General features: G+C 30.8%; 1 protein-coding gene across 1 annotated transcript in view; it reads right to left on the bottom strand.

Moving 5' to 3' along the window:
• Nucleotides 1–1,438: 1,438 nt before the first annotated feature.
• Nucleotides 1,439–12,577, bottom strand: part of LOC132733039 (dedicator of cytokinesis protein 9-like) — a 102,822-nt gene continuing 91,683 nt past the window's right edge. The window contains exons 51-53 of the mRNA XM_060719617.1: nt 11,335–11,435; nt 10,650–10,788; nt 1,439–4,032 (exon numbers count right to left, since the gene is read on the bottom strand). Of these exons, the coding sequence (XP_060575600.1) occupies nt 3,940–4,032; nt 10,650–10,788; nt 11,335–11,435 (333 nt within the window). The 3' untranslated portion in view covers nt 1,439–3,939. The remainder of the gene's footprint in view (nt 4,033–10,649; nt 10,789–11,334; nt 11,436–12,577) is intronic.

Genomic DNA, 12,577 nt, shown 5'->3' on the forward strand with positions numbered 1-12,577 from the left:
CTGACAAAACTGTTGTATATTATTCTTTTAAGTCCACCAACTTTACCATAATAGTTAGTTCATATTTATCATGTACTGTATAATTCTATACAGTAATATCTAGTATGGTAGTATTTAGTTGACATTTTTATGTACTGTATTCTGTCAGACCTCAATCAGATGATTTACTTATTTCTTATGTAATACAATAAAAGCCCTTGAAGTTTTCACAGAAATTAATCTTCCTTACTGTATAAAATTCTGTTAAGTACATTACAAATATTTGTTTGACTGTTTTTAAATTATACAGAATCTTGGTTTTAAGTTACACAGACACTGTTAAAATCATTTGACAGCGAGAAGTTGTCAGCTTCATTGGTAAAGAAAGACCTCATTTGCCCCTCATAATAAGTGAATGGGGCAAAATGACAGTAACTCACACTATAGTATAATTTACCAAACATCAAATATTGCAATCATGAAACTTAAATGAAACAAATGTTTTAATGAGGCAAATGTTGTCCATTATTAAAACCACAGATATAAATTTTCATTAATCGGTAATTCTGGTAAAATATTTGTCACTTCTATAAAAGAGTGTAACTTGAGCCCTCAAACGTCCCGAAACGGACCCGTTTATTTCCCTTTTCCCCGGGTTTTTAAAACCAGGCCAGCCTTATGATGTGCAAATTGCCCGCTCTATTTTTGTTTGTTGCTCAACTTTCAAATATTTGTTTATGAAATCCTGAAATCACTTAAAATTCAAATGAACTGTTCCAAATTCAATGCAGGACAAACCCATTACACAAAGTCAGGAGGTTAAAGGGTTAACAAGAAAAGACACAATCTTGGTTATAGTATAAACTTAAAATACTCATACACTTAAGCTCTGATAAAATAAATCTTGAAACACCTTTACCCACCATTTCAAGGAGGAATCATACACAAAAGGAACTGGTTTTATATCATCATATACAATTGTATATAAGACAGAACATGGAACACATATAGACATGTTTTGATACCTTTGCCCGCTATACATTCTATCATGAATTTTTTTACAATTTAACAAGTTCAAAACAAACATACATATAATAAGTTTCAGCATTAATTCTCCTTGATATTGCTAGTTTGGTTACCTTTAAATATATATACTCGTACATTATTATGCAAAAGAAGCAAAAATCTATATAGCTTATTTAATACAAATGCATAATTATATATATACATATATACATGTATACATGTACACACACTAAGTTAAAATGTATTCACAAAACTATAATAAAATATACAGGCATACTTCAGCCATTTAACATAAATCAAAGAAAGGCAATTTGCAACAAAAATATCACAGATCTATGTCTTTGTAGGGTAATTTTTTTACAAACCTCAGCATCTCCATATCTCCCTCTTTCTGCTTCAAATTCTTTTTTTTTGTAACGGCCAAAACTATAAAAAAAACTATCCAACAGTTTTAGCACAAGCGTTATTTACTCATTGTGAACTTTTTTTGATAACCCTACAATTCAGCAACTTACTTCAGTATCCTATTAAACATAAACACTTTTCCAACTTCCCTTCTTAAAGGTAAATGAGCATATCTACACCATGACAATAAATATCATCTTATTTAAAAATTTTAACACCATATTCATGCCGAAATATGATCTGATGCTTAATGGAAAAGATAATGAATAATAAATTTCTAACATTTTATGAATAAACATAGATCATGCATTTGCATTAAAACACAACAAATGTTCATTATTTTTTAAACTTGATACTTAGAAGAAGTCATAATGTTAGTTTAAAGGAACTCCACTGAGGTCAAAATGCCTAAAATCATAAAATTTGAAAATCTTAAGACATAGTAATAGAAGCATCTAAAATGGAAAAATCTGCAATCATGGAAAAGAAAGAAATATAAACTCGAAAGTTAAATTGAAAATCAATAATTTGTCCAATTCTTAGCCAGATTTGATTGAAAAGCGTTGAAATGTTTTTTACTTTGGGGTCAAAATCACAGTAAAAATTATAATTCTGTAAAAATGAGGTGAGGAAATGACCTTAAGAATTGCACACAAGTTATTTGCCCAGACCTACATCAATTGGTTCACAAATATCAAAAAAATATTTCCAGGTCTGTCATGTCAATAAACCGCTGTGCCCTTTAAGAATAGTTATTTAAACTTGATGGTATAAAATGTCATAATGTTTAACTGTACCATGCCTGATTTATTTATTAAGCTAGTTCTACTTGTGACAGAACATAGGCATACCTTACTGAAGCTCATACTCATAACCAGAACTGCAACCTGATTATATTTTTGTTTTTGAAGTTACTATAGCAATTATATTATTATAACATCATATATGGAATAAAAATAATTATTATGAAAATGACAATGTTTGGATAAATTATATTTCTTATACATAAAGTAAACTAGTTTTAACACACTTGCTAGCTAATAACAGGTATAATTATTTATAGATAATATCATTAATATTAAATAATATAACATGGCAAAATGACTGGTTGTCACAAAAAAATGTTAATAAATGCAAATAACTTTATCACTAAAATATCTGAAATATTCTTAACAATAAATCAAAGATTTTCTCAGTCAGATATTGCAAGAAGGCAACAAAATCCTTCTGAAATATTTTTTTAATGATTTTCTTATGAAGAATCTGTATAGTATACTTAAACAAGAACCATTTCAATGCCATGAAACCATCTTCTCAAACTAGAAATCATTATTCTATTTTTAGTAACAGTGACCTTGACTCTAGGAAACGGTTAACCCAAAAGCTAATCTACAGTACAGACAATGAGGAATTTGCAAAATCCTAAAGGAATCTTCTGGCAACTCTGCAAATTTTCAACATTGAAAACCTGGTTCATAAACTCATATTTTTCATTTGAACAGTGCAAAAAAAAAATCTTTGAAAGCCTATGATCCCAACAGTTCCTCAATGACCTTGACCCTATTGACTTGAAACTCCTGCAAAATGTCGGGATTCACAGAAGGTACTAACTCACCAAATATCTTGATAAATATGTATATAGAAGGAAGGCCTGTCAAACTATCCAGTGACTTCAAGCAGCATCGATAAATTCATTAAAATGTTGCCAGATTTTCGGATGAAAATATCTGATATAACATTTTGATCATACACATAAAAAAAAAAAAAAAAAAAAATTGATAACAAAAAAAAATGTTAAGTTAAAACTCCACAAAAATGTCTAAACTTAAATACATGTATACATGCAACAATGTAAAAAGAAGTAACATACATGTTAATTTACTAGTATAACATATCACATGTTAAAATAATGACCAAAATTACATCATCAATGCCTTTGAATGTCGTTTTAAAACATTCCGATATCACATACTCTGATAAGTCCTTCGATCAAAATTACTACAGCACATCTATTACATATGAAGACTATAATTATATCTATGGAAACTGTCAAAATATACCCGCAAATTTCAAATATTCAATATGGCATGCAAATGGTTAGGAGGGAAAAATTGATTAAACAATGACACTATAGCTATGTTTGCTGCATGTTATGAACCAATATCCTAGTCCTTCTCAATCTTAGCTTACTATAGGTGTTGTACGACGTATACAAGCAGGGTCAATGGCAGCTTTATCCATGTTCAAGACTTGTTGAATTCCCACTTTAAACATCCTTTTTGATCCCAGTTTTAACACAGATCAAGTACTATAAGAGCTCAGCCCTCATGCTTTTCAAAGATCTACTAGTGCCCAGCTTTAAAATCCAGTATAAATCCAACTTAATCCAGTTTTGGCATGGTTTAAAAATCATACTGGATGCCAGCTAAATTGAAATTCAACTGAATCCAAACATTGACAGAATTTATATCAGATCTTTAATTCAAGGTTTATTCTAGGTTATGACAAGGTTCCTGGCTTTGGCTGGGTTCATGCCACACTTGACCCTGATCCTGGGCCAGTCACAAGGTTAAACACAGACATTGACCCCCGCTGCTGACCTTCCATGTCTTTCGTCAGGATCTGTAATATATATGATATATATTGTTTTTAACATGTAAATAACAGCAACATAATCTTTATAACAGTTTTTATTTAATATGAGTATATCAATCTTGAAACACAAAGAAACAGTAAAAAAAAATATATATAATGAAATAACTTTGAATTATTTGTTACAGCTTACAGCAACATGAAAAAATCAAGTTAATTTAATGTTGACAATGATCCACAAGCAGATGAAAGCTTACTGAACATCAGTCAACTGTGATTAGAAAAACAAAAACATTTTTTTTTTTTTTAGATGGAGCACTTTTTCTGACGATTTTACACAATGGTCCTATCTTAGCCTGAATTTGCACTATTGGTAACTATAGGGGTGTTTCAAGCACAAAATAAAACAACATGTACATGTATACAGCCTGGTCAGAGCTGGCCTCACCATGTAGTACCTACTTAAAGCATATGCATTACATTTGTGCCATTTTGCTCCAAGGCTTTTTTACAAATTATGCTATATTATTATATTTTAATCAACCAATGCAAGTTCAAAATAAAGAGTAATACACGTCAACACCAGGGCAAGTTTGCAATATTTTATGGTTGTCTACTAGTTTTCTTCATCAGAACATTTCATATAAAAAATCTATCTATTAAAGTACTAAAAATAACCGGCTACGCTTTATGACGTTTGTTACTAATTCTAAGCACATTGTTACTAAAAATAGAAACAATTTTGGCTATTATATTTTAAGTACAGAGTATTTATAACTATACCAATAAGATTATGGAATGTATTAAAAAGTTCTAAATATTGCAACAGCATCTTACAAATATTTAGCTGTTCAAATCCCTAAATGAGTATCTAAACCAATGAAATAAACAAGATTGAAAATGGACTATATAACATGTATTGACCGTAATAAACTATGAGATAAAGTTTTAATAATACTGTAAACTTCATATGGTAAATGAAAACTAAATATATGTAATGTAGATAGGTCTTAAATAAAATATATTTCCTATTCAGGAGAATTATACATTGAATATCTCTTCTATACAGTAGAAGATTATATATTTATTTATACTATCTAAATTTCTACATACAATATTTCTATAAATTTCATTTTCATAAACTATAAACTAAATTAGTTGTACTATTTAAACTACATAAATGAAAACAAAAGACTAGGCGTAAATAATGTATTGTAAATAAACATAACAAGAGCTGTCACAGGAGACAGCGAAGCTCAACTCATAAAATACTGGACGCAGTAAGGAGGATAAAACTATGAAAGAAAAATCAATTATGTATAATTATGTATTAAGTTATAGTAAAAAAATAACATTTGTTAACATAAATTCCAAGATCAAGGGGAATAATTCTAGAAATAGTCACGCTAGAGTTATGAACCTTGTCACACAACATGTGTGTAATGATAAGAAATATATATTTGAAGTTTGAAGTAGATACCTTAAAAAGTAAAGAAGTTATAATATTTCTTAAAGAAAATCCTAAGTTCAAAGAGAGATAAATCTGTAAATATTGCTTCAAGAGTTATGAACATTGTCACATAAAATGTAATTGATGATAAGGAATAAGTATTTGAAGTTTGAGGTAGATACCTTTAAAACTAAAAAAGTTATAGTAAAAAATAACATTTTTCTAGTAAAAAAATCTAAGTTTATGGGGAGATAATTCTTGCAATATTGGTGCTAGAGTTATGAACCTTGTCACATAAGATGTGGATGATGATAAGGTACATATATTTGAAGTATGAAGTTGATCCCTTTAGAAATAAATAAGTAACAGTAAAAAATAATATTTTTTAAGGAAAATTCTAAGTTCAAGGGGAGATAAATCTGAAAATATTGGTGCTAGAGTAATGAACCTTGTCACATAAGATGTGGATGATGATAAGGTACATATATTTGAAGTATGAGGTTGATCCAAGAAGAAATAACAGTAAAAAAAAGTATTTTTTAAGGAAAGTTCTAAGTTCAAGGGAAGATAAATCTGAAAATATTGGTACTAAAGTTATGAACCTTGTCACATAAGATGTGGTTGATGATAAGGAACATATATTTGAAGTTTCAAGTTGATACCTTAAGAAATGACAAAGTTACAGTGAAAAATATTTTACTGCACAAAAACTTTAATCTGAAATCTGGACGCGGACGCCGAGGCGAGTAGGACAGCTCTCCATATACTTCGTATAGTCCAGCTAAAAACTAAATCATATGTGTTATATAAACTACTATCATAATTATCAATAAAGTACTCAACAATATTTTACTGTATCATACACTTCAAACTAAGACGGTGATCACAAACACGCATGACTCAGGGGGCAATAATGGGAAACTATACAGTAACCCCTGAACTCTTTAATTAAGATTTCAATAAGACTATTAATTTTAACTGTTTTAATATGGCACAAAACTGGAATATCACACATGAAAGTTTCTGTCTTACAATTTTACCAATTTAATGCTAAAATAGTGTATCATATGCGTTAACCTATAACCCTCTTCCTCCCTTTAACAAACTTAAACAAGGAAAAATTTTAAAAAAATTAATCCAAGCTAACCTGTTCTTTGCAAGTCATGCCCAAGCTCTTGTTATAAACAGCAATATAATTAACCTTAGATGTCCTATTAACCTTAGATGCCCTAACAGAAAAGAGGTCTTTCATTTAATCTCAGCACTTTAGTTAACCATATAAAACCCATTTTTTCATCACATAGTCTAACACAGTTCTTGACAGTCAGAAAAGGGAAAAGGTGACCCAGATCTGTTCCCATCATGGATAATTATCACAAAGAACATCCCCTTCAATAGTTTTGGAGGTACCAACTTGCATGCAAAAACTTAACCAAAGTGTGTCGAATAGTCAAACTAGAAAGGACACCCCCACCCCCTATTCTGTAGTCATTTCTATTACACTAATGTATTCAGATAGGGATTTTAGATATTAATTATAAAACTATAGTCACATGTTAATTTTAGTGTTTTAGGAAGCACAGCAAAAAATATATACAATTTTACCTACCAGCAACTTGTCTGTATAATAGACATTTAAAAAATACAGTCAACCCTGTCCATAAAATCCACAATATTCAGTTTACATAAATTGATTTCACATGAAAATCCTTTATGATTAAAACTTGAACCATGATAGACATTAATGAGCCGCGTCATGACAAAACCAACATGACCAGCATGGATCCAGACCAGCATGGCAATAAAACATGACCATAACCATAAATATATAAAAAGACATAACATATATAACAAGAGCTGTCGGTAGGACAGCACGCTCGACTATTCTAAGTGCTTGATTATAGTAAAAGAGTCTTGATAATGTTAAATTTTTTAAGTTCACAAAAGGGCTAATTTTTTTTTATAAATTCATGTCATAGGCCTTAGGGAGAGTCTAATTATACAGTATTGGCTTGACAATTTGGAAGGTAATGTCACAAGGGTGTTTTATTGAGTATAATAATACTAATTACCTATGAATACATACATTTGACAGAAAAGGTACAAAGGCTTGTTATTAAGATGTTTTATCAAGTAAATCACTGCTTTATTATTATGAATGCATAAAATTGTCCCAAAAAAGGCACAAACCCTTCAGAAGTTACTGAGTTAACAGCTTACAAGCAAAACTTTACTATGAACAGTTTACAAGCAAAACATTACCATGAATTTCTAAGCTGAAGAAGGGGAGAAAAATCAGCCTAAATGCAAGATAGAATTAAGGATGTTTGTCAGTGACCTACAATTATGACCCTAAATGCATATGTGAAGTTTTAAATAAATATCTTTAATAGTTATTGAGATATGTAAAACTTGCATGTAAACATTAACCTAGAGACTAAGTAGAAAAGGGGAGATGAATCAGCCTAAATGCGAGTAGAGTTATGGAACTTGGTCAGTGACATACAATTATGACCCTCCAATTATGACCTTTAGTGCGTGTGTAAAGTTTCAAGTAAATATCTTTGAAGACCTTAACCTTTAACCAAAATTTCTAAGTTTCAAATGGGCAAATAATTCTGCAAATATTGCAGGCAGAGTTATGCAATTTTGCAAACTGATGTACATTGTTACTATAAAAAGTATTTTAAATTTCAATTGAATATCTCAAGCAATGATTGAGATATTCGACTTTACATAAAAACTTTAACCAAAAGTTGAAAAGGGGCATAATTCTGTCAATATTGTAGGCAGAGTTATCCAACTTGTCAATCTGATGTACCTTGTTACTATAAATAAGTATTGTAAGTTTCAATTGAATATCTCAAGCAATAATTGAGATATTTGACTTTACAAAAAACTTTTACCAAAATTTCTAAGTTAAAAAGGGGCATAATTCTGTCAATATTGTAGGCAGAGTTATCTAACTTGTCAATCTGATGTACCTTGTTACTATAAATAAGTATTTTAAGTTTCAATTGAATATCTCAAGCAATAATTGAGATATTTGACTTTACAAAAAACTTTAACCAAAATTTCTAAGTAAAAAGGGGGCATAATTCTGTCAATATTGTAGGCAGAGTTATCCAACTTGTCAACCTGATGTACCTTGTTACTATAAATAAGTATTGTAAGTTTCAATTGAATATCTCAAGTAATAATTGAGATATTTGACTTTACAAAAAACTTTAACCAACGCAGACGCGGACGCTGACGCCGACGCCGGGGCGACTACAATAGCTCTCATATTCTTCGAATAGTCGAGCTAAAGAGACATAACAAATAACCATGCCCATTTAAAGACCAATGACCATGACCACAAAAACAGATTTGTCTAATAACTCAGATTTGGATCATAACCATAGTCTAAGACATTTTAGATAGTTACCATAATGTCAACAGACCTTGCCTTAAAAGACATTCATGAAGTATTTGTTCTGTTATAAATTACTTTGCCTAAAATCATGACCATAAAGGACATTTAAGATAATGTATTTGTTCTGTAAACTTTGCCTAAAATATGACCATTTAAAATAAACAGTCAGTTCTGCATAAAATTCTAATAAGACCCTGTTTCCAAAAAGGTTGTTTTTTCTCTCTTTTGGTTGGGATTTTGTCACAACAACAGTCATATGGCATCATTACTTGTTGAGGAAGACCTCGGGTGCCCGTCCGTGCGCAAACAGGCACATGAGTAGTTCCTAGTGGGATTCAAAATCACAGCGGTGAGAGGCAAGAGGTTTTTAAGTCAACAACCTTAACCACTCTGCCCAAGTGGCTCAGTAAATAAATCATTACAAATGACAAATCAATACTTAAAAACCATCACACACCAGTAACCTGCATAAACTAGCAAGCAATATTCCTAATTTGTTTATCACCTTATTCTAAATATACCCTGTAAAGCTAGAAAATTAAAATACGAGGATAAATTCAACACCATAACCTATGTATGAACTTATGTATATTTAAAATTCTGAAATCTACATAATTATCAAGGGAGATATATATATATATTTCTGCACTGTGATTTTGCAATTATATGATTGCCTACATCCACAGTGGTAAATTTCAATAATAAGTCAGGCCTTATATACACACTGGCAAATTTAAATTTTAACAATCTGGGCTAGCTTACCATCCACTGTGGTAAATTTCAATAATCTGACTGATTTATTTCACTGTGGTAAATTTATATAATATGACTGGTTTATTTCATCGAGGTAAATTTAATCAAGCTTTTGTATATATTTAATATTAAACCCCAACAACAAGTTTGACTGTATTACCACAAAAATAAAGCTGTTAACTACTGCTTTAATGTAATGATAGAACAAACCTAGGTTTTTAGTACCTAAAATCAAATACATTAAATACAACAATGATTAGATATATATTAATTACAAAAAAAAAAGAAAGAAAAAAAAGTTATTTTTTAGTTTATACAAATTCAGATGGTTTAAAAAAGAAATCAGTTATTTTATTTTGTCATTCACATTGAACCATAAATAAAGCTTTCTTTGATGAGACATAACCCCCCCCCCCCAAAAAAAAAAAAAAAATTAAATAAATAAAACCATCTATATATCAAATAAAATCTTACAGATTTTTATAAGGAATGTTAATAATTTAATATTGATTTTGTAATGGCAATCTAAACTATAATGTGTCTGTAGTATAAGTCAAAGATATATTGCATGTAACAGGATATGTGATTGAATAAAATAAAAACTAGAATATCTGTATTACTAATGAATTTTCCAAAATATTTCTTTGACAAAGCTCAAAACATGGCCTTACTATGACCAAATGTAGGAAAATCTATTTTTAGCCTCTGTGACAATGACCTTGACCCTATTTACATGAAATCCCACACAAGGGTATCGGTCCATGGAATATACCAACACACACCATATATCACAAGTATCTGGCAATCAATTCAGGTGCCCAGAAAAAAATATTCAGTAAGTGTGACCGAAAGGATAAACTGGCAACTTTATGATTAATTGCAAAATTCGAGGAGCATAAAAATATGGTTTCTACTTCTATAATGTGAAAAGTTAAAATCATGCAATAATTACGAAAAACATCACAAACTTTGATATATTCCTACATATATAACGAAGCATGCACACATGATAACATCACACTTTCTTACCGTTTCTCCAAACATTTTTGATAATCTGCTCACAATATCGTTAAAGCCCGTCTTCAATGACTCGTGATACTCCTTCTGCTCCGTTGTTATCAACTTGGCGTTTAAATCTAGTCCATCATTGCAAACATTAACAAAATCCCTGTAAATGGAGAGTATAATGCAGTTTATCAAACTGTGATGCCAACATTATTTAATCAAAGAGAATTTAAGTAAGTTAAGTGTGTTTACTTGTTCCGTTCTGTTTGATTTACCAGTTAGGTTTTAAGTCTTATAAGCAATGTCATTTTAAATTTATGTATATACAGGTACATCCTGTGCTATCCCCATAAAACATAATATAAATAAACCTCTTCTGAACAGAGGCACAAACCCACTAACCCACCTGTCTAAAATACCATATGAGCTGCTTCACAACATAACCAACATAGTGTGTTTGCGACCAGCATGGATCCAGACCAGCCTGTGCATCCGCGCAGTCTGATCAGGATCCATTCTGTTCGCTTACAAGCCCTATTACAAGTAGAGAAACTGATAGCGAACAGCATGGATCCTGATCAGACTGCGCAGATGCACAGGCTGGTCTGGATCCATGCTGGTCGCAAACCCATTACATTGGTTTTGTCATGACGCGGCTCATATATTCCTTTTTAAATCAAAGTGATGTAGAAGCATGTGTGTACAGTACCTGAATTTACTCTTCAGAGCTTCACATCTCTCCGCTGGATATATACTGACTTTATCTTCTGACAGGAATGCTTCTGCATAAGCTAAGGGTCCAGCATGAACCTGAACAAACATATAACAATACTAGTGTTAATCATATATAGATGAAAGGGAAGACAAATTACCGGTACTGCATCTGGGTTCAAGGATATAAGAAGTTAATTTTCTCAGATTTAGGTATTTAATTGGTGTCAAAAACTGGTACACAAACCAATGAAAATCCTGAGATTTGATACAAAGTTGAAGAAAAAAGTTTTATCAACTCAAGGCCATGTCAAGTTCACAACTGATGATAGAACATAGCTCAGCTTATTTGCAATGTTTATGTTCTTGTAAATAAGTTACCATGGACACAAATTTTAGTTCCAAAGGTACTGTATATCTTCAGATATACATGTATATACTGTGTGAAGATTTTTGCAATATATTTTTTCAGGTTAACTTAATTATATTCATACACCTATGGTATTTGCAATAAATTGCCCACAATCAAGGAATTCAAAACAAGAGGGCCATGATGGCCCTGAGTCGCTCACCAGAAACAACTGCTTTTCAGTGTTGGAAATTATCCATTGTCAAAATTTTCTAATATTAAATTTGAGCCAATCAAATTAATATGAGCAAACTTGATAAAAGACTACCTAATAATGCTACAAAGTTTGGTGATCATCTATCAATTATTTCAGTAGGAAATGATGTTCAAAGGTTTTTTCTTTTTTTGGCTTTAGAGGCCCCTAAAAGGGGCTGATCAAATTAATATGAGCAAAATTGATAAAAGCATACCCAAGAATGCTACAGACAAAGTTTGGTGATCATCCATCAATTAGTTCTGTAGAAATAGACATTTAAAGGTATTTCTATTTTAAGCTTTAGCAGCCCCTAAAAGGGGCCAATCAAATTAATATGATCAAACTTGATAAAAGACTATCTATGAATGCTACAGACAAAATTTGGTGATCATTCATCAATTAGTTCTGTAGAAGAAGACATTTAAAGGTTTCTTTCTATTTTTAGCTCTAGAGACCCCTAAAAGGGGCCAATCAAATTAATATGAGCAAATTTGATAAAAGACTACCCAAGAATGATACAGACAAAATTTGGTGATCATTCATCAATTAGTTCTGTAGAAGAAGACGTTTAAAGGTTTCTTTCTATTTTTAGCTCTAGAGACCCCTAAAAGGGGCCAATCAAATTAATATGAGCAA

This window comes from Ruditapes philippinarum, unplaced genomic scaffold (genome assembly GCF_026571515.1).
Source record: "Ruditapes philippinarum isolate M1 unplaced genomic scaffold, ASM2657151v2 ctg1116_1_1_1_1, whole genome shotgun sequence".
Classification (NCBI taxonomy): domain Eukaryota; kingdom Metazoa; phylum Mollusca; class Bivalvia; order Venerida; family Veneridae; genus Ruditapes; species Ruditapes philippinarum.